At 52.0% G+C, this 22,180-nt stretch overlaps 8 protein-coding genes across 8 annotated transcripts; 6 read left to right on the top strand and 2 right to left on the bottom strand.

The window, feature by feature from the left end:
• Window positions 1-326: 326 nt before the first annotated feature.
• ACET3X_007845 (uncharacterized protein) lies at window positions 327-1,187 on the top strand (the record flags this gene model as incomplete). Its single annotated transcript, XM_069454036.1, has 4 exons — window positions 327-338; window positions 394-502; window positions 549-709; window positions 759-1,187. The coding sequence occupies 4 exons, from the start codon at window positions 327-329 to the stop codon at window positions 1,185-1,187; spliced, it is 711 nt and encodes a 236-aa protein (XP_069305008.1).
• A 408-nt stretch (window positions 1,188-1,595) lies between these two features.
• ACET3X_007846 (uncharacterized protein) lies at window positions 1,596-3,433 on the top strand (the record flags this gene model as incomplete). Its single annotated transcript, XM_069454037.1, has 2 exons — window positions 1,596-3,079; window positions 3,136-3,433. The coding sequence occupies 2 exons, from the start codon at window positions 1,596-1,598 to the stop codon at window positions 3,431-3,433; spliced, it is 1,782 nt and encodes a 593-aa protein (XP_069305009.1).
• Window positions 3,434-4,624: 1,191 nt separating this feature from the next.
• Window positions 4,625-6,222, top strand: ACET3X_007847 (uncharacterized protein; the record flags this gene model as incomplete). The annotated part of the gene is made up of 4 exons (XM_069454038.1): window positions 4,625-4,730; window positions 4,802-5,046; window positions 5,097-5,579; window positions 5,632-6,222. 4 exons carry the CDS (start codon window positions 4,625-4,627, stop codon window positions 6,220-6,222), a joined length of 1,425 nt encoding a protein of 474 aa, XP_069305010.1.
• A 1,476-nt stretch (window positions 6,223-7,698) lies between these two features.
• Window positions 7,699-10,285, top strand: ACET3X_007848 (uncharacterized protein; the record flags this gene model as incomplete). Its single annotated transcript, XM_069454039.1, has 2 exons — window positions 7,699-8,771; window positions 8,824-10,285. The coding sequence occupies 2 exons, from the start codon at window positions 7,699-7,701 to the stop codon at window positions 10,283-10,285; spliced, it is 2,535 nt and encodes an 844-aa protein (XP_069305011.1).
• A 2,538-nt stretch (window positions 10,286-12,823) lies between these two features.
• Window positions 12,824-13,623, bottom strand: ACET3X_007849 (uncharacterized protein; the record flags this gene model as incomplete). Its single annotated transcript, XM_069454040.1, has 2 exons — window positions 12,824-13,542; window positions 13,593-13,623. 2 exons carry the CDS (start codon window positions 13,621-13,623, stop codon window positions 12,824-12,826), a joined length of 750 nt encoding a protein of 249 aa, XP_069305012.1.
• Window positions 13,624-14,369: 746 nt separating this feature from the next.
• Window positions 14,370-15,665, bottom strand: ACET3X_007850 (uncharacterized protein; the record flags this gene model as incomplete). Its single annotated transcript, XM_069454042.1, has 1 exon — window positions 14,370-15,665. The coding sequence occupies one exon, from the start codon at window positions 15,663-15,665 to the stop codon at window positions 14,370-14,372; it is 1,296 nt and encodes a 431-aa protein (XP_069305013.1).
• Window positions 15,666-17,543: 1,878 nt separating this feature from the next.
• On the top strand, window positions 17,544-19,127 carry ACET3X_007851 (uncharacterized protein; the record flags this gene model as incomplete). Its single annotated transcript, XM_069454043.1, has 1 exon — window positions 17,544-19,127. The coding sequence occupies one exon, from the start codon at window positions 17,544-17,546 to the stop codon at window positions 19,125-19,127; it is 1,584 nt and encodes a 527-aa protein (XP_069305014.1).
• Window positions 19,128-19,474: 347 nt separating this feature from the next.
• Window positions 19,475-22,009, top strand: ACET3X_007852 (uncharacterized protein). Its single transcript, XM_069454044.1, has 5 exons — window positions 19,475-19,530; window positions 19,706-20,226; window positions 20,297-21,125; window positions 21,183-21,366; window positions 21,414-22,009. The coding sequence occupies exons 2-5, from the start codon at window positions 20,036-20,038 to the stop codon at window positions 21,866-21,868; spliced, it is 1,659 nt and encodes a 552-aa protein (XP_069305015.1). The 5' UTR covers window positions 19,475-19,530; window positions 19,706-20,035; the 3' UTR covers window positions 21,869-22,009.
• Window positions 22,010-22,180: the final 171 nt, after the last annotated feature.

A 22,180-nucleotide genomic window follows, 5' to 3' on the forward strand; every position in this document is an offset into this window, starting at 1 on the left:
TGTTCGAGGTTTGGGTATATCTTTCAAGGGCCGAGGATCTGCCGAGACGGGTGGGCACGTGCAAAGTATGGTACATCTCGATGTGGGATTTGCGACGATTTTAGTCACTTTGATCCGTGGGAATGATTTGATATCCATCCTGTTTGCTCATTTCACAAACAAACATCTCACATTGAGATGGTAGTGGTTGTGATTTATTGCTCTTGCGCTGGCCTCATCCTGGAGCAGTGATGTAATCGCAACACCATGAACTGTCCCGAGTATATGTTTTGACGAGTCTCTAGCAAATCCACACTACACAACATTCTTGACTTCAGTCAACTGTGATGGCTCTTCGAGTAGGTACATGCCAGTCCAGATTTCGTTGATGGCCAGTACTCATCTCAACAACAGACTCTCTCCGCCAAAAGCGCGGCCGCGCTTGACCAAGAGCTCATGTCCTCGGGCGCGTTCTCTATCGATCAGCTCATGGAACTTGCTGGACTCTCAGTATCGCAGGCAGGTATGCGAGCATGCATGGGAACTACTTCATCATACTAAATATACAGTCTTCAAACTCCAGCCTCTCAGCAAAGGCAAGCGCATCCTCGTAGCATGCGGCCCCGGTAACAACGGCGGCGACGGACTAGTCGCAGCGCGTCACCTCTTCCACTACGGCTACCAGCCTACAATCTACTACCCAAAGCAAAGCAAGAATGAGTTGTACCAGGTGTGTAAAGTCATCAAACACCGAAGATATCCTAGCTCATACTCCACAGCGCCTCAAGAAACAACTCGAAGACCTCAAAGTGCCCTTTACGGAAGATTTCACCGGTGCACTCCAACAAGCCGACCACATTGTCGACGCAATATTCGGCTTCAGTTTCTCGGGCGAAGTGCGCGAGCCTTTCCCCAAAGTCATCGAAGCGCTGGCGTCGACTTCGGTTCCTGTTCTCGCTGTCGATGCACCATCGTCGTGGGACATTGAAGAAGGACCAAGAGATTCCGGACCAGGCAAGGGATTCATGCCACCGGCTCTCATTAGTCTGACTGCGCCCAAACCGCTGGTCAAGAAGTTTACTGGCAGACATTTCCTTGGTGGGAGATTCTTGAGCCCGGAGATGGCGGACAAGTACAATCTTGATATTCCGGCATATCAGGGATTGGACCAGATCGTCGAGGTGCCTGTTGAGGGTGGAAAGCTGTAGAACCCATTGACTCGACCATGATTCCAGACATGAATGTACAAGGCTTTGGACATGACGATGCATCTTGGGTGTTTTGCTACCTGCTTGTTGTGACTAGCGTGGTTTTCCCCGCAGAGCCGCGGTACGGCTAACAACGGTCTTGAGATGGCACCCGAACCCCAGCTTTCAAATGCGCTTCGGCAAACAATCAAGTTGCTTTCTTTCAAGGCGGACGTCCGGAAGCGTTTGTGTCTCTTTCATCTTCCTCTGGCGAGCAATGCCATTGAGTTAAGATCCAACAACATACTACACAAGCCATCACGCATTCTGCGCGACATCGAAACACCGCGTACAGCCATCCTCCCCTCATATACATTGAGGGGTGCATTGGCTTCCCAAGCCGAACGAGAGCGAATTCCACTTTTCAAAATGGTCCCGAGAGCGCCCTCAAGAGAGGCGTTGGCCCTGCTCAAGCATTCAGTCCGACCCTCTGTAGTCGTTCGATCGCAAGCACAACGCTGTCTCCTCTCGTCCACGACCCGCCCTGCCCTACCGTCGCACGCGCAGCCCCAACTCGCTCAACAGTCAGTCCGAAACACGGCCACCTTTACGCATTCGCACCATGCCGAAGCCGTCTCCGTCATCCCCACCACAGTCGACACGAGCAATGCAGACTTTAAAGAGAACAAGCGCCAGATGGACGAGGCAACCGAGAACCTAGTCAACCTGCATACCAAGATTGCCCAAGGCGGGCCCCAAAAGGCTCGGGACAAGCACATACAGCGCGGCAAGATGCTGGTCAGAGACAGGATATCTGCTCTGATTGACCCAGGCACGCCGTTCCTCGAATTGAGCCAGATGGCAGGCTACGACATGTACGGCGAAGACGACGTGCCAGCCGGTGGTATCGTTACAGGCATTGGCACAGTCAACGGCGTGCAGTGCATGGTTGTTGCCAACGACGCGACGGTCAAGGGTGGTACATACTACCCGGTGACGGTGAAGAAGCACCTGCGAGCCCAGACGATTGCGCAAGAGAACCGACTACCTTGCATTTACCTCGTCGACTCTGGTGGTGCAAACTTGCCGAATCAAGCAGACGTCTTTCCTGACGTCAACCACTTTGGTCGCATCTTCTACAATCAGGCGCGCATGTCTGCCATGGGCATTCCGCAGATTAGTGTTGTCATGGGGCCCTGTACTGCAGGTGGTGCGTATGTGCCGAGCATGAGCGACGAGAACATTATCGTGGAGAACCAGGGTCACATTTTCCTTGCAGGTCCTCCGCTGGTCAAGGCAGCGACTGGTGAAGTGGTGTCAGCAGAAGATTTGGGCGGAGGCAAGCTTCACAGCGAAGTCTCTGGCGTTACCGACTATCTCGCGGTTGACGACGCGCACGCACTTGTCCTTGCGCGGAGGAGCGTTGGCAACCTGAACTGGCACCGCAACCAGACTGTCACTCAGAAGCCTACGTTTCAAGAGCCTCTCTACGACCCTCAGGAACTGTCGGGCATCGTCGGTACCAACCTACGCCGTCAGATCCCCATCCATGAAATCATCGCCCGGATTGTCGACGGGTCGTCTTTTGACGAGTTCAAGCCGTTGTACGGCTCCACTCTTGTGACGGGATTTGCAAAGATATACGGTCACCCAGTAGGCATTGTAGCCAACAATGGCATTCTCTTCAGCGAGAGTTCGCTCAAGGGCGCACACTTTGTCCAGTTGTGCGGCAAGCGGCACATACCCCTCATCTTCCTGCAGAACATCTCGGGCTTCATGGTCGGCCAGGACGCCGAGAAAGGCGGCATTGCAAAGAACGGTGCAAAGCTGGTAACGGCTGTGAGCTGTGTTGATGTACCCAAGTTTACCGTCGTTGTGGGATCTAGTGCTGGCGCTGGAAACTACGGCATGTGGTGAGTCTCTCCGTACCTGGATTGTTGCACGGAAACACGGCTAACATGTTCCACAGCGGCCGCGCGTACTCGCCACGCCTCCTCTTCACCTGGCCCAACGCAAAGACGTCGGTCATGGGCGCGGAACAGCTGTCGTCGGTCATGGAAGCCGTTGGCAAGAAAGTGGACCCTGCGCTAAAGGCACGGATCGAGCACGAGAGCGAAGCGACATTCGGGTCGGCAAGGTTGTGGGACGATGGCATCATTCCACCGGAACATACACGCAGGGTGCTTGGCATGGGATTGCAGATGGCGTGTGGCGGACAGAACCAGGGCGTGGACAAGGAGAGCACTTGGGGTGTGTTTAGAATGTAAAAGTTTGTGGGAGCGGGTTCCAAAGGCCGAGCGAGGGAAAGCCAAAGGTGGAGCTTGGTGCAAGCCGCGTGAAAAAACGCGCGTACGAGTTGGATGTTAAAAGCTTGGTGTTCGCACCGTTGACCTCGGCCAGTGTTGTTCCATCTCTGCGCTCCATTTTTTGTGTTTCCATGTCGTTTCTGGCATGAGCTTTGCAGACTAATAATATCCACGGGCCCATGAGTCGCAATCTCCGGACGTCCCCACCGAACCCTGACATTAGCTCGGCGCCGGTCTTGGCAGGCCGCCGTCAAGACAGCGGACCGTGGCCTCAAGCACGCTCAAGTGCTGCAAGCTTGCTTGGAAACGCTTGGGAACGAATGCCCATCAACGACGCATGCAAGATGCGCCCTACTGCGCCTCGGGTGGAAGCAGTCGGCCACTGGGCAACACGGTCAAACAAACGCAACGGCATGCAGGTAGACCAAGACCAGGTCAGGCGCCTGCGCCACAGAATTTCCCTGCCTGCGCCCCACCTAGGTACGGTACTCGGAATCCCCCTCAGTTTCAACCCAAGTGACGGGCCCTATTCGACAAAAGAAAAAGAACTTACGTCGAGTCGTACGGTACAGGTGCCGGTGGGCCGTCGCACACGGTGGCATGTGGCTTGTGACGAGGCCAGGCCTCTCGCGCCCCAGCGCTTGTGCGTGTGTGAATTACAAGTCGACCTGCCTTTACGAGGCTTAGGCCAGGGCTGAAAGGGACATGGCAAGCCAGCAGAATTGATTTGCTGACTGCATCCAATAACTCGCATTCTCGATGTTCCGCCCCCCGCCCCCCGGGGTGAAGCCCATCGAGGCAAAGGCCCGTGTTCTTTCTTTCGTCAGGCGCGAGCGACGATCGTTCCCGCCCTCTCTTTGTCCACATCCGTCATCCAAACCCGCTGGACGCCTGTTTACTACTACCAACTCAACCACTGACGCTCGCTTCTTCTCCTTCTTCTTTTTCTTCTCCGCCTGTTCTTCCGCCACCCCTGCTGCCGCCGCCTTCTTGCTCCCCTACACCCTCGCGCCTTCAGCCCTCTACACCAGCTCGCTCTCTGCTTTGTTTGCTTGATCCCGCCACACCGCGCTCGTCTCTCCCCACTTGGTCTTGCACACTTGCGGGGCAGCCACTCGTTAGCATTGTTCTAGGCGCAAGGCACATGTCGAGATGAGGTTGTTCGGCCTTGCGCGAGCGCTAGCGGCGCTCTCTCTGTTGTCAACAGATGTCGTGCGACCCTTCACCCAGGCCCTTGTCCTCGATCCCAATTCCGAGGGTAAGACGCTGTTGTCGCGCAGTTTGCGCAATCCTGTCTGAAGCCCGAATGTACTGACGATTGTGTTACAGCTTCCATCAAAGATGTTTCTAGTCAGGTTGCCAAACAGCTCGTTGCGCAGTATGCGACTATCGATGACAAGGGCATACACGTACTGGGAGGCTACCCCGGTATCCTCTACCCACCCTACTACTGGTGGCAGGCGGGTGCCATGTTTGGTACTCTGCTCGACTACTGGCACTACACCGGCGACGATCAGTACAACGAAATGGTTCGCGAGGGACTGATACATCAGTTCGGAGAGCATCTTGACCTGGTACGCATTCGTGTACACTGTCCTTGAAAGTCCATCGCTAACCTTTGCAGATGCCTTCCAACCAGTCCAAGAACGAAGGAAACGACGACCAAGTCTTCTGGGCCTTCTCCATGATCGCCGCCGCCGAATACAAGCTCAAGGACCCTCCCGCCGATCAGCCTGGTTGGCTCGCCATGACTCAGTCCGTCTTCAATCAGTTCGTGGGCCGCTACCAGAAAGAGGTCTCCGACGGCACTTGCGGCGGTGGCATGCGCTGGCAAATCTATCCGTGGCTCAATGGCTGGACGTACAAAAACACTGCTTCCAACGGAGGACTTTTCCATCTCGGCGCCCGACTGGCAATGTACACCAAGAACGACACGTATGCTAGGTGGGCAGAGAAGGCTTTCGATTGGATGGCACAGAGTCCCATACTGCCTGGAGATGGGCAGGTGTACGATGGAACGAGTATCACGACGAATCCTCCGTGCCACGACGCTGACCAAACGCCCTGGACTTACAACTACGGCATCATGATCGCCGGAGCGGCATATGTAAGACATTGTCGCGACCGCAACCTAGCACCTGCAAGCTAACACACCTCAGATGTACAACTACACCAACGGCGCCGAAAAATGGCGCACAGAACTCACCAAATTCATCAACAAAGTCGCCATCTTCTTTCCCGAAGAAAAAGGCGGCGTCATGGTCGAAGTCTGCGAAGCAAACCAAGTTTGTGACGCAGACCAGGAGTCCTTCAAGGCCTACCTCGCCCGTTGGCTCGGCACCACCATGCAAATGGCGCCCGAATTCACGCCCGAGATCCTACCAAAGTTGCAGAAATCCGCCGTCGCTGCCGCCCAAACGTGTGAAGGTCCGTCTCAACACAACGGCGGGCCCCATCAGTGCGGTATGAAGTGGTGGAACAACGGATACGATGGCATCGGTGGTGTGGGGCCGCAGATGACGGCCCTCAATGTTATATCCGTGTTGAATGCACAGCGCGTGCCGCCGCCATACAGTAGCAATACGGGTGGTACGAGCGAGGGCAATCCTGGCTTGGGCAGTGGGAACGATGAGGATCGACTGCCAAAGTTTGAGAGGGAGATTTCGACGGCGGACAAGGCCGGGGCGGCGATATTGACGATATTAATGTTTGTCTTGTTTGCGGGAGGGGCCGTGTGGATTTTGATGTAATGAGATTGGATAACGAGGAGGAGATATGGGAGAGGGGTGGAAGACGGAGGACGATGGGCTGGCTGTTTTTTTGGTTATACCCCATTGATTGGATGCAGATATGTTGGTATGATGGGATGACAGGTGGGCTTTTTTTTGCGAAAGCTCTTTTCATGGCGTTAGTGGTGGCATGGGATATGTGGGTGGAGATTCATGTGTATATTTGATATCTGAAAGCAATGTGAATGAGTATGTTTTTTACGCTGCTTTGATTGCTAAGACTTGTCAAGAGGATATGAGCGGAGCAAATGTGGATGAAGACTGATTGAACCTTGGCAATGCTAGCATTGCTGATGAGAATCATCTTGGTTCAGTGGAATGAATACCAAGTAGCTAGATTGCAGCCCGAAGAAAGGGAAGACCCCTCGAATGCGCAAACGCCGTTGGTAGAGTTGTGACTGAAGTGAGGAGAAAGGTCTGACGCGCGTGCCACAACCGTGGATGCGCTACTCCGGCTTCGGCTACTCCAGGCTGCCATGGTCCAGCATGTATTGCCATCGAGTCTGCCTCACTGGCGGCCTCCCTGTGCGTGGCTGAGCGATGTAACGTTTGTGATGGGCGCCAGCGCACAGCCCAGCGAGCATCCAACACGATTCCGGTCAGTGCTAGCAAAAGGCAGTGCTTTCTTATAAGAGACCAGCGCCTGGGGGTTTCATCTCATCTTTTCACATCTCTCTGCTACTGATTTCGAAGATGCCCATTCGCTCGGTCGAGGACGACTGATGATGCCCAGAGCGACGTCGATAATGTACTGTTAGGCAACCATGGCCACAAGGCAGAAAGGCAGAAAGACGGGATCAAGCGAGGGGTCTTCCAGCTCGACTTGTTCCGCGACAACGCTCACTGTACCAGGATGCGTTTGCGTGACCTCGCCACAAAACTCTCAATGCTATCCCGGGAGCGCAAAAATAGGCTGATCTTTTCGGTTTGCAGTACCAGCAATACAGCTTATCGTCAGTCCCACCGGTTGGCCTGCCAGGATCACGCACAGCCCCCGCCTGTTCCTGTCGCTCCGCTTCTCTGAACATCTAGACTACAGCTAGACGGCTAGACGACTAACATCATAGAGTACTCTCATGCACATTGAGCCAAAGCCTCAAGCTTGGAGGAGTACCGCTCCGCCCCAAGGCTCATATACCGCCACTCCAGACAACTTGTCACCCAGTAATGTAATCCTCTACATTGCATCGATCGCTGTCGTTAGCGAAGCTCGACTCTCTTCCTGAGGCCGAGCGCAGATCTTATAGTCGTAGCGCTATATCGTGGCAGCCTTCTGCTAAGAACAACATCTTCGAGCCCAAACTTACACGCAATCGGCCTAGGCCCTGAACCAGTGACGTCTCTTCTGCAACATTGAGATATGACTCTTAACCTTTTATTTAAACCTCAAAGCGTCGGCTCTCGCTTTGGCTGATCTAGCATTACTGCATCTACAACATGCCGCCCAAAAAACAAGCACCCAATTCTACCAGGAAGCGACGACGACACCAAACTCAAGATGAGCCTGTCGAGCGGCTACGGAAGTCTATCCGCCATTCGGCAACATCCGACCAAATGAACGGTGGCCTTCAATCTCCGCCACGAACCCCAACACCAGTCGGACGGGGAAGTGTCTATATCACAGACCGTTACGAGCCACATCTACAGCCAGACTCGACGAACGAGCCTGGACGTCAGTACGACACCCAGTCTGCTACACCTCAGTCTGCAGTAAAGCATTCTCCACACACGAATCTCGAAGGTACTGGAGAGACTGCAGGCTCTTCCGCACCCATTATTCTCCAAAAGCTGGAGTGGGCGCCACCATCGTCAGTCAAGATCAAGAGGCTGGGGTTCAATACACCTACAGGTGCGCCACCTGGTGCTGGGAAAGGATGCAGGCTGGCAGGGGCCGTACGTCAAGTCATCAGGATGTATAGCTATACACGCATCTCCAAACATCAATCCCGTCTCCTGCTCATCAAACCTGGGGCTTTTGATGACCAGATCAGTGCCTCGTTGCTGGCTGTAGACGATGATCGACTCGGAAGTAGTGATGTTCCCTATGCCGCTCTTTCTTACAACTGGGGAGTTGGAGGAGATGGCAGCCACACTATCATCATACAGGACGACCCGGCTTCTCTGCGAACCGACTGTGTAGGGAATGTTGTTGACGCTCTCAAAACCGCAATGAATCACAAAATGCTCAAGGTTCAGCCAAACCTACACGAAGCGCTCAAGCATTTGCGAAACGACAAGTATGTTGTCAGCATATGGGTCGACGCATTATGTATCAATCAGTTCGACATTACGGAGAAGGAGGAGCAAGTACTCAAAATGGCGCAGATCTACCGCAAGGCCTACAACGTGAACATATGGCTTGGCTCCGACAAGGCCAGTGATGTGATATCCGACAGAGCCATGACATTCATTCCGAAGGTCATTGATCTAGAAAACCATTCTACGTTGCTGACTAGCGACGTTCACATTGAGGAGTGGGCGAGTTTGTACGAGCTGCTGAAGTGGAGCTGGTGCGTATCCCTTGGCCAATTATTGCATCATCGCGCTAACAGGAACGTCCAGGTTCTCGCGACGATGGGTCGTACAGGAGTTGGCCTTCGCTCAAAGTGCCTCTGTCCACTGCGGTAGGCACAAGCGCCGCTGGAGCGATTTCCAGACCGCTATTGCGATCTTCGACCGGCACTTCAATGCGCCGAAGCCCAGGCTTATAGCGCACTACGCGTCTGCACATGCGAAGCGTATTCATCAAGATGATGACTCAACATTGGAAATCGAGCAACTCGGTGCCAAGTTGCTCGTCGACATGACTTCGTCTCTCTTCCGTAAGAGACCAGATGGATCTCTTGAATCAACCAAGGGACTGGAGAGCCTAGTCTGCTCTTTGTCCGGTTTCGATACATCTGACCCACGCGATACCATCAACGCGTTCCGGAGCATCTCCAAAGAAGCCGACCGACTAGAGACACGTCAACGGGCACCTCAGCCACCCCCCGCCCCCAGCTATAGTAAAGATCTCTTCGAAGTGTACCGCGACTTTGTCAAATGGGTCATCGCGGATACGGGTTCGCTCGACATCATATGCCGCCATTGGGCCCTAAAAGAGCGCAAGCAATGCACGCCGACGACGCCTCGGCTGGTCGAGCTGCCATCATGGATCTTGTTCGTGGAAGACTCCACCTGGGGGAAGGGCGAAGAATTGTTCAGGGGTAGAAAGGCGGGAGACAGCTTTGTCGGCATGCCTGACGGTAGGAATTACAACGCTTGTGCGAGCGGTATGCTCTACAAGCAAGCAGACGTCAAGTTTCCCAAACGTACTACACTGCATAGTTCGCCAAAGAAAGGCGGCACTATAGCACAGAATCTCAACTCGCCCGCCCAGATTATCCATGACATGTCATTGTCTGTCAAGGGTGTGATTATCGGAAATGTGTCTTTCCGGACCGACCCATTTCCTGATGGCGTCATCACCAAGGACTGCCTCGAAGGGCTAGGATGGAGTTTCGATAGAGATGCCACAGAGATCACCGATGTTCCCGACCAGCTTTGGCAAACCCTTGTCGCTGATCGGAGTCCAAAAGGAAGTCCCACTCTTCCGTTCTACAAAGCGGCTTGCCAACATTGCCTGACATATCAAACCAACAACGGACATATCAACATCAACACAATACTACGGCACAATATTCAGGACGGCGAGCAGAGCATAGTCAACGACTACCTTTGTCGTGTACGTGCCGTCACTTGGAACCGATCATTCATCAAAGGTGACGCTCTTTGCCATGCCGCTGGCCAAACCTGTAGCGCATACCATGGCCAGTTTGTTGGCTTTGGTCCACCAAAGACTGAGAGAGGTGACATGCTTGCCATTCTTTACGGCTGCAGTGTTCCTGTCGTTCTCCGGCCAGTGGCGAACGAATCTGGCGAGCATGCCGGTTATCTGTTTGTTGGAGAAGCTTACGTTTACGGCAACATGGAAGGCGAAGCTTTCAATCACCAATACGAGAAGAAGGTCTTCAAAATTCTCTGATGACACTAGCTGGTCACCAGTGATGGCACGACTCTTGATATTCTCTTTCCTTGCTTTTATCCTTTGTGTATTTCTTGTCACTGTAGAGTTCAGGCATGCGCTTGGTTGGAGCCACGTCCCCTCATCCCTTCACGATACCCTTACGACAAGATCTCATGACACCATATACCCCATACGAGTTGTATTGCGCAAGCGTCTCTTTCTGCCAAGACTTTGACCTTTGGCATTCCATCATGTTTACTACTCATGTATTCCAGATCTCTCTCCATACACTTTTCGATAGACCATGATCGCATCTCTTATCGTTGTGATCAATAGTGTAAATACCATGTACCTACACGTCTTCTTGATATTACACGACTGGCCAAAGTACAATCATATGACAGGCGTGGGATGGACGAGGTTGCAAAGTACCGCAAATCTGCAGATGGTCGGTGGTCTTGTACTATCTACCCAACTGCAGCCAACTCTTTAGTCTTGTACAACTCCTCGAAAGCTCGCACATCATCATTGCTCAGTTCTAAACCTACAGCTCCGACCGCCTCGTCGACGCGCTCGCGACTGTGAAGTCCAAGAACTGGATTGTCCCCTTTCTTCAAAGACCAAGCAATCGCAACCGTGGCCATGGTAGTGCCCAGCCTCTTTGCGACTTCCTCGAGCCTATCAACCACCATCTTATCTCCATCTGTATACAACCCCATGAGATTCAAATCATTCTTCGCGCGAATGGACGATTTGCCGGCATTCCAAGGCCGTGTAAGAACTCCTTGAGCCAGAGGAGACCACGGAATAAGTCCAATGCCAGCATGCGCACAATACGGAATCATCTCACGTTCCTCTTCACGATACAAGAGGTTGTGGTAGTTCTGCATGCTGATGAATGTATGCCATCCATGTTTCTCCGCTGTGTTGTTGAGCATCTGGAATTCCCATGCAGCCATCTACGCCACCGTTAGCTACTTGAATCAGTTGGAAGAGGATCGCAGAGCTCACTGAACTTGCGCCGATCTAACGGACTTTCCCGCTCTCGACAACGTCATTCAAAGCCCTCATAATCTCCACCGGATCAACGTCACGGTCAAGACGATGCAGTTGGAGCACATCGATGTATGTTCCCAGCCTTCTCATCATTAGTTATGAGCTAGGCCGTCTAGCGTGTTACATACCTCTCGACACTGGCGTTCACAGCATCAAAGATATGCTTACGGCTCAGACCAACGCGGTTCACCATCGGACCATCATTGGTTGCGGCCATCCAGTAGTTGAATCGCCCATCTTGGATCAGATCTTCGTCGACTCCAAAGTAGATCTTGGTCAGCAAGACCAGCCGTTCGCGAGGAATGTTGAATTTTGTGATGGCTTTTCCAATGATGCGTTCAGAATCACCAACAGAATAGAAGTCGGCTGTATCTCACGTGTTGATGCCGGACTTGTACGCGTGTTCAAGCAATGGCAAAGCCTTCTCCTCGGGCAGAGTCCAGGGTTCGGCTTTAGGTTCTCCAAAACCCATAGTACCAAGTACTATCTTCGAAATCTTCAGCCCGGAACACCCAAGGCTACAAGAGTGTCTATCAGTGACATGTTATCTCCACGACACATTGCAATAGACTTACCGAGTGTACTGCATACCGGCAGAGGTTGATGTCGACATTTTATGCGAGCGAGGAGATCTATGAATAACGTTCGATTGGAATCAGGAGATGATGAAGACTAGCAAAGTATGGTCAAAAGTAAAAGCTGGTGGTCTCATTTTGCTAATTCAATCACTAGGATATATACAAGTCACATTTGTGGTCCATCATCGAACAGTTTGAGATGACAACGAGCTCGTGTAAGCATTTCGCAACGACGATGCTGTCGGACCCCGAAAGGGAACATTGTAGCATGATGATAAAGGTACGGGAATCGTGAAGGGGCGAAGTGGCCGAAGAAGCGGGCCGATTCATGAATGATTAGCAACGCAGCTGGTGTCTCGCAGCGCAAAGCGGCCGAAAACTGCAACGCCAAGTGGATGCTCAGTGTGCCAAGGTCTCGTCTACGGGAAGAGAAGCAAAGCCATAGTAAGAGCATTTAGGTCAGACACTTGATGGCTGCATAGCAGCGTGTGGGTACACAAGGTTATCGACTGGCTGAGGGAAAACCGGTGGACTGAGCAAGGCAAAACTTTGCAGTGAGCCTGTCAACACTCGAGAGCAGGCGCAGTGCTAGTTCCGAACCAAGGTACGGACCTTCACAGTGTCCTTCAGTGGAGCTCGCAGAGGGCCCAAGGGGTCGTTGTTATCTGGCTATGCGAGGCACTTGTGGGGTGTTGCAAGGGGACGATGGCTGGTATTGGTTCCGTTAGCTTGCGATACCATTACGCATCTTGTGCCTTTGCCTGAAGTGGGAAAAGGTATCATCTTTGTTTCATAGAAGAGCGTGTCATTCCCATTCTTTAGAAGAGTGTGCGATATTTGCCAATCATACATGTACAACAGATTCGATCTCCCGACTATTGTGAACATGCCGAACGACCAAGCTACTGCTTGACGCGGACTGCTACATGACCGTCACGAAGCTTACTGTTGACGCCATTCCGACAACCCACCAGACGCACTCCGTGACGAGATCCCGTAGGCAAGGAGATGCGTTGGGTGTTGGCGAACCCAGCGACGACTCTACTGAGCATACTGTCCCACCCGTATCAGTGCTGGCACCGGCACTCGTGTTGAAAAGCAGCTCAACCCATTGTATATCAAACCAAGCATCTTGACCAATATCCATACGCCCCGAGAAAGTACCACCGTTGCTCCAAAGACTCAGGATTATCATGCTCTCCGTATCCGGCACATTAATATCCGTGTTTGCTGATTGGACCCCATTCATATACCAAGCACTTCTTCCACCAACCCAGTCAAGTCTGTAGTTGTTCCAAGTCGAAGTGGGTTGGTGCGCCTCCATTGACACATTGAACGTTGCGCCATCGATTGGTACCCCAGTGTCTGGGTCGGTGGTAGGCTGATTGGAGTAGTGCACTTCGTCTGCCGAGCCTCCGGTCGGGATCTCTATATCCGACTCGGAGGTGTCATCGTAATACGTGAAGAAGCCAGCAATTGCGCCACTGGCTCCATGGACGCGGGCGGACATGCGAATGGAGGCGAATGTGACGTTGTATTCTGCAAAGTCAAGCTCAGCCGCCAGCTGGCTTCCGTCTGAAAGTCTCGTCGTATGTAAAGTGAGGTAGGTCGAGCGATCTTCCGACAATTCGGTATTGTTGCCTGGAACTGGTTAAGAGAGCGCAGAGACCACGTAGGAGACTACAGCTTACTGATTGACACACGAGATGGTTTATAGTGCATATCTACTGTATGTTCCCTAGGAGAAGGCCTGAACCAATCTCTGGCATTCCAACCCGAATTCCAAGGAGCGGCCTCGATGATCTTGGACTGATCATTAGCTGATTCAGTAGCCGTGTAACTCTTCTCGTAAGACGAGGCGGCAGCCGCATCCCCGTTGATACCTCCACGAAGGTTTCTAAAGTCGTAGAAGCGATAGAAGTCATACGTTGCTGCAGTCGAGCCATTGGTTGAGAAGTGAGTACAATCTGCAGTGACCTGAACGAGGAGAAGAGACACAACGGAAGCCAAGAGGGGATATGCATTGAAAACCATGGCAAAGACTGAAGGCAAGCGATTGGGACCAAAGCAGATTTAACCTGCGATCATCGCCATTTAGTAGTTGGACGTGTGTATACAACATACGTGCAATGATTTCCTCTCGGTGATCTCGTGGTCTGGATGTCGCCGCAACAGGCGTTCGGACGAGACATTGTGAGCGAAGACGTTCAGCTGCTTGAGTTCAGCGTTCGAGTTTCTGTTCATGGAGATTAAGGTGAACGTGGGGTATTACAGGGCTGTGTTGTGTTCCAGATGCGAGGCAAGGGATCATGAGATGACACGAATGTGGCTTGCAAGTGGCGTCCAAGGAACAATTGCTGAATTACATCCCGTGGCTCCGCCCGTCTTGGCGCTAAGAGGTACCGTGCCCGAAATCGAGTCCATTTGTCGCTCCCAGTTCCTGCTCGCCAAAAGAACTTCTAAAAGTGTCAATTATATGCCGCGGAGCCATCGATTTGAAGAAAGCGGCACAAATCTTGGCAACAGTCTTCGATTGACTTTGCCGTCTTCCACTCGAGTTCTACAGCTGCCCTCGTGGGATCAGCGACGACAACGCCTACGTCACCCGCACGACGTCCAACCTCTCGCAATTCTACACCCTTCCCTGAATAGGTTTGCATGGCTGACACGATTTGCTTCACCGAGCTACCATCGCCAGTGCCCAGGTTGTACGTGTGAAAACCTGGCGCCAGCCGTGACTCGCCAACCGCCTTGAGAGCAGCAACGTGGCCTAACGCCAGATCACTGACATGGATAAAGTCGCGCATTGCTGTGCCATCTCTAGTATCCCAATCTGTGCCGAAAATCTTGAGGTGCGGCATCTGGCCGTTCATCACTCGCAGTAGGCTAGGCATGAGGTTGCTGGGTTCTGTTCTGGGGTCTTCTCCTAGCTTGCCAGAAGCATCACAGCCGATGGGGTTGAAGTAGCGCAAAGCCACAATGGACCACTCTGGATCTGAGACTGCCAAGTCATTCAGAATAGCCTCGCACATCCATTTCGAACGACCGTAGGGATTTGAGATCGCCGTGCAGCCGCCTTGCGTGACTTGCTTCTCTCCTGCAGCATCGACCCAATCGCGGGTTTCGTGGACGCAATGGTTCTCGCTTATCCTCACCCCAATCTCAGGTGTCACTTCGCCATAGACGGCGGCAGAAGAAGAGAAGATGAGGTTTTTGATGTTCAGGCTGTCCAATAACGTGCAAAAGGTGACCATACCCGCAACATTGTTGGAATAGTATCGCAGTGGCTGCTGAATACTTTCAGAAACAGCCTTGTGGGCGGCAAAGTGGATGACGCCTTCGATGGCGGAGCTTGACAGTCCAGCGCTATACCGTTTGAGAATGACTGACATGGCCTGTTCGTTTCGGTAGTCGACTTCGTGGAAAGTAAGGGATGGGCTCGACAAACTGTTCCGGTAGTGTTCATCTCGCAGTCCCTTGATACGGTCCAGTGTCGTCAGGTACGAATTGTCCAGATTGTCGACAACGACAACATTGAATCCGGCTTTGAGGAGCTCCAATGACGTATGACTGCCGATGTATCCTAGACCTCCAACCACAAGAACGTACTTGGATTGATGAGCATTGGGTGCATCCGAAACAAAAGACAACAACTCGTCGATCTCAGAAGCAGGGGTGCTGTACCCGGAAAGGATAGTTAATCCGGGTGAAGAAGGGGATGCATCTGTAGAAGATGAATATGGGCGCGCTCCGAAGTAAGACATGACGATCTATAGCGAAGGTTGTATTCCGTCCCGGCGCCGTCTCTCACACTCTTTATGTAAGTTGCCTTCTCTTCACCTCCACAGAATCTTCGATCTATCAATCGCCTCTACGATCACTGAACTGTGCTCCCGAATCTAGACCCCACAAGTTTCTTCGTCTATCAGCTTCAGCTCATCAAAATCTTCTCCGTAAAACGCCTCTTCGATTCGATAGTTCCGACGCTTTTTTCTTCAAGCCGACAACATGCGCTTCCAATATCTGGCTACCAATTCTGTTTTTCCTGACAGCCAATCCCACACGCGAATCGTGTTGTACCAGCCAGCCTACTACAGTGGGCTAGAAACCTGTCAACCAGAGGTACTTGATCATCCCGCCTTACCACGACATGGCGTTTACACGTTTGCCAGGAACGTCGGAGACAAGGATGAGCGGATATTTCTCACAATGCTTCATGTACGGATGCTGTAGGGTCACCGGGCTGGATCGATGCTCGTTAATGCGAGCGCCTCTTCAAGAATGGAATCGATTGATCATGGGCATATTGCAAATGTTACACGCATTGTTATTGGTACGAGTCCTACGACTTCGTTGTGATATCTACGAGGGCTGACGTAGTACGCGGCATGTGCACAACATCTTTGGTACACATAACACGAATCTGTGTACCTTTGCTCGTCAGTCTTACCCAACTGCGACATTCCTTCCGCGGTGAAGTCGTACCATGTGTGGAAGCGTGTTGATAACGTGGAGGTCGATGTTGCGCAACGTCAACTTTCGGAGGTACTTCCTGGTCACCCCTCTGCTCGGCTGGTACTCGGCAATGCATTGTGGAGATGACCAATGCCGGGATGTAAACGAGGCAGGGAATTTTTCGAACCTTGAGTCGGTCGTCCCGGTGAGACGGCGCGACACTTTAGCCACAGGTACATTCTGCACTAGCTCTTAGGTAACCGGGTTTTCTCTTTTTAGTACGGGCATTTCCAAATGTGATCATGGCTTACACTGCACACAGCTCAAATCCAATCGATGCTGTTGTGTTCCACAGCCCACATCGCCAGGTCGCCACGATCGAGACGTTCATGGCGAGCTGCAATGGTATGAGCGATGAGCTAGTGTTGTTCAGACACTACAAACCTAGTCCTTGATGCAGTAACGAAATAGCAATGAGTAAGATTTGAGTACTGGATCAAAATAGTTTCCTCGGCTACAGTGTTCCAGAACGATTTTGTGGCGCAGAGCTGAACTCACAACGGGCGATGTTGTTGAGTTGTTAGAACAGCGAGTGCAGAATCGATATTCTGACTCTTTGTTCTAGGTACGTGGTGGAGATGTATGGGATCTTCAAAACAGCGAGAGCATCTATGTTGTACCTTCTTGTGTATAGATATCTCAGGTTGATGTTTTGAGTTATCTGTCCGTCATTACTCCTCTTCCAATCATCCTCCGACCAAGCCTGCAAATCACTACCCTGCTTAATCATGGGGGTGACTACTGTCAATCCATTTATTGACGTGGATGAGATACTACCCATCAATTCTTCATCTCTAACCACTCTTGCTGTGGTGAACACACCCGTACATCCTGCACTGCGTTCGCCAGCAAGCATCGTTTCTGATCACGACGACCTACCATATCCTCGGCCTGCTTTTCTTTCCTATCGCTCATCAAGGTCAGTCAACAGCTGGGACGACCAACCTCCGCCGTACCTATATGGTACACCTTCTTCCTCCACAACAAGTCTTCCTCAGTCCAGTAACGACTCACTTCCTCTCCGCCAGGGTGTGCCCAAACGAGACCGACGAAGTTTGGCTTTTCGCAGCTTCTTGGCTCTGAAGTGCAAGGTCTTCAACCATATCCATCCAAGGACAATCTGGCAGATGATCGATATTCGCGAGGTGTTCTGGCCGTTCACTTGGAAGAAGTATATCGTCCTCTTCCTTGTGGCTTCGCTTGCTATCGGAGTTGCGATATCGGATCACTACTTTGATTGGATCAAGATTTCCATGGAGATCACGCGCAGCAACATGCTGCCAGTACTCATCATAGTCATCGGTCTCGAACCGATCATGATCACTGTCATTCTATTGGTTGCCCGTGTACCACCTCTTCACACTCCCGTCAGCCCGCCTATCGAGAGAGCTGCTCCCAACGTCGAACCGGATGTAGAGAAGGTCGTTTGCATTGTCGAAGCTACACCAGAACATCGCACTGCACTCGTCATCCCATGCCATAACAGCAACCATGACGCTACGACCAAGGTTCTGAAGAGCGCCTTCGTTCACTTCCGACCCCAAGACATCTTCGTCGTCGATAATGGCCGCACCAGGCATCCAGCCTCCCCCGAGTTCCGCAACTTCATTCGAAGAGAGCATCCCGATATCAACTATATTTGGTCGCCCATTGGTAGCAAGAACGCCGCACAATTCGTCGGTGCCATAGCAGCAAAGAACTACGACTGGATCATGACTGTCGACGACGATGTTTCCATCCCAGCAACTTTCCGTCCACCGATCGACAAGATGGACGATATTACAAAGGGGTGTGCGTTTCCCCTCAAAGCTGTTGATGCCAACGGCGACGTACCACTTTGCCTCGTTGCATGGCAAGACTGCGAGTATAAGATGAGTGGTCTCACCAAGCTTGCCGAGTCTTCCATCTGCGGCGTATTGTATCCGCACGGTGCGGGCTGGTTCTGCGAGAGGGATACACTCATCGATCTCATCAGCAACTACCACTCCATCGACTTCATCGCAGAAGACGTCAACACAGGTCTTTCGATGCAGAAGATGAAGAAGCGCATCGCGTTTGACGCAACATGCGTGCTCGAGACCGAAGTTCCTACCACCGTCCTTGGTCCAGGTCTCAACTGGTGGAATCAACGATATCGTTCGTGGGAGATGGGTCGCCATGGCCGTCTCATCGCTTTTGCGGACCGCATGCTTCTCTCTCTAAATGGACAGACAACACCGTGGGGTGTCTTCACTCAGAAATTCATTCACCTGTACTCTATTGCTACCATCATCGTAGACTGGATGCGTGTTCCTGTCTTCGTCACAATGGGCGGCGATCCAAACTTCTGGCGACTTGGGCTTCCGCTCATGCTCGCGGCCACTGTACCCATCCTAGCTTTTAAATACCTCAACGCGCGGAACCGGCCAGATCTCCAACCCCGGTTCTGGGCCGCCGTGACCTACCCTTTGTACAAACAACTGTACAGCCTTGTATCAATCTTCGGTGCTATCCGCGCTGTGATCTTCTACGCTGGGGGTCACAAGAAACCGAAGACCATCAAGACAATGATCAAGGACAATGATCGCAATGCCGTGTGGCTTGATCCTCGCTTCGAGAGTAATCCAGCTTACCTCGCTGATGAGGCCGAAGCTCTCCTCGCGGCTGCAAAGGATGATAGTTGTAATAAGCTGCCTGCCTCCGTGTACATATCACCGGCTTCTCTTCAATAGGGTGTGTATGAGGAGAGAAGCGCGAAACAGACACCTACCCCACTGGTCGTTCTGGAGAATCCGTTGCTCATGCTTTGCTTGCATAGACTGATACCCTTTCCTTTGTGAAAGATCGGACGCATTGAGGACCTGTAAATTAATTTCAGTGTTTGGGTCACCAATGCTTCGTCGCGAAATGCACATGGTCGTCTTCGCAACGATGAATGGAGTGGTGAAGATGTGATTTGTAGCTTGCGCGACGCGACTTTTCGAAAAACAGAAGATCTAGCCTGGATATGGGCTAGCGCTCATGCACAGACCATCTTTGCTTCTGCTGCCTCCTTTCTCCCACGTCATCGATGCCTCATGAACAACAGAACTTCACCTGAGACCCATCGGCCCTTTGCATGCCACCCACAATGAGGTGAGACGTGGTCATCGCACGTTCACATTCGGCCATGGCTGGTTCGCTCTCCGGTATCCTCTCGCGACTGGTCGTCGTCGGTGTGAGTGCCGATGGCTAACCCCGCTATTCCACCCAATCTGTCGTTCGGCAGCCATTCTGGCTCCGAAGGGCTGAAGCTGACTGAGGTGCACAGTACCTAGTGCTGCTCTGGTTCCCCACACAACCTACTTCCTGCCACTGCATCAGACGTGCGCAGCTACCGATTCTGGCTACGCGATGTAGTTTGCCGCTCGAGGAGGCCTGAAAGGGCTCAAGCACAGCAAGCGTTTCCGCAACCTGGCCGCCGCTGCGCGTCTGACCGGTCCACCGGGCCTGGTCTCCACTTCCCGGTACATATGTAAAGTCGCCAAGGCAAGGGAAATATCCTTCTCCTTTGTGCTCATGGTCACTGCCTGTGTCTTATATACCGTTGCTACCTCTGGGGTTTGAAGCGAGTGTAACAAAGTACCAGAATATACAGAAGATGGTCGCCGTATCCGAGGAACCAAATACATTCACATTCCATCATGCTGACCTAGGTCCCATGACAGGAGTCATTACACCAAGCAACGTTGTCCAGTTTCGCGCTGTGCCATATGCTACAATACCGGCTCGATTCAAGCAGTCTATGCTCGCGGAAACGCTTGGTGGTAAAGACGACTTCACAAAACATGGGTAATAGCCTACCTTCGTAGCCAGACTGGCTTCGAGACCTATGGTTATCTATCAACTCTGACAATCACAGTTACGCATGCCCGCAAGTATTTGGTGTCGACGTAATTGGAGGCGGGAATTTTCCTGGCGAAAGCTTTCCACCCGCATCCGACGAGTTGCAATGCGCTATCCTCCAGCTCAATGTGCCACTCTCGTGCCTTGAAGACCAAGCACCTTCGTCCAAGCTCCCCGTAATGGTCTACATACATGGTGGAGGTTTCGTGCTCGGAAAGGTCGATGAGCAGCACAATACATCCCTCATGGTCGAGCAGTCGATTCTTGATGGCCAGCCTGTCATCTCCGCAAGCATACAATATCGGTTGGGAGCGCTCGGTTATCTCGTCACTCCGGAACCTGGCAACACAAATCTCGCTCTGCATGATCAGCGAAACGCGCTTCTTTGGATACAGAAATTTGTCTCGGGATTCGGAGGAGACAGTAAGAAAATTACCGTGTTTGGCGAGTCTGCTGGCTCCATGTCAATATGCAGCCAGATGCTATCTGCGCCTCCATCGTCGGGTCCACTCTTTCATCGAGTCATTCTATCGTCTGGCATCCTTGGGCCGACAACAGCACCAATGTCGCTGGAGAATGCAAGAAAGACATACAAGGACTTCTTGGAAAGAGTGGGAATTGAAGAAGATGGAGAGGCTGACCTTGATCTACTACGCCAGGTGGATGTGCAAAAGATTGTTAACGCATCTTCTGAACATCGTGCGGCTGGCGGTATGTGGCTTACCGTCCAAGATCCAGAATGGTTCGGTGATGCTGCCGGAGCTGTAACATGGGACCGCATTCCCGAGTTGCTCAGCAAGTGCGAGTGGGTCAACGAAATCATTTTGGGAAGCACAGGCTTTGAGGTGAGCGAACGCTTTACCCTAATGTATTCGGCATGAGGAGTTTACTCAACGATTCAGGGCACTACTTTTATGCAGCAAATGGCTCCTGTCAGCCCAGACGCTTTTCTCAATGGCATTACGTCACAGTTAGGCAAACAAAGCGCGGAATTGATCGGTGAAGCTTATGGTGTAGCTCCACAGATCGACAAGAACTTGTTCTTAGCAGCAGGCGCACGCTGGATGGGCGATGTTGTTTTCGATGGTGGGCCACAACCAGTACCGTGCAACATGCGTCGCTAATTTTTGCAGCACCTACCCACCAACTAGCACGATACCTTACCCAGCATACGAACAAGAAAGTATACCGTTACGTTTTCGACGTCCGTAACCCCTTCCCTACAAGTCCTCTTTGGCAACGAGCGCATCATTGGGTCGATACCTACTTTGTGTTCAAGACATACCAGTTCCGCTACCCGACTCAAAGACTGAAGAACATCTCCACAAAACATGCGCAAACCTGGATCGGATTCGCGAACGGGAATAAACCGTGGTATGAGTACAAGTACACCGGCAACGGCGATGAAGTAGTGATGGTAGCGGACGAGAGGGATGGTTGGGTTGAGAGGACGGTAAGCCAGCATGAGAAATTGGTTGACAACACCTGGCGGCGGTGCGAAGCATTGTATCGAAGCTGGGATAGTATGAGAGGTAAAGAGTTCTCACCATTTGGCATTGAGCCGATGAAGGCAAAGAAGGCAGCCTAGGTCACCAGGGCATAACTACAGTGCAATCATTCTGAGTCATATATACGCTAGGCGTTTTTGTGCTTAGCGGTGATTTCTGTTCACCAAAAGACTTTCAAGACTATCGTGTTCATAATCTTCTTGAGTCTATCAATATCTGCGCACATCCAGAACTTCAAATTAAGATTCTCCAGAACTCCAACATGAGCCATCAAGAAATTCCAAGACCTTCTTGGCGATTCGCCCTTGTCACACCCCGTCTCATTATTATACCAACGCCGTTGGCCATCTCCATACCATCTTATGTCACTCTCTACGCTGACCTCCATGCCG

The sequence above is a fragment of the Alternaria dauci genome, chromosome 7 (assembly GCF_042100115.1).
Source record: "Alternaria dauci strain A2016 chromosome 7, whole genome shotgun sequence".
Lineage (NCBI taxonomy): Eukaryota > Fungi > Ascomycota > Dothideomycetes > Pleosporales > Pleosporaceae > Alternaria > Alternaria dauci.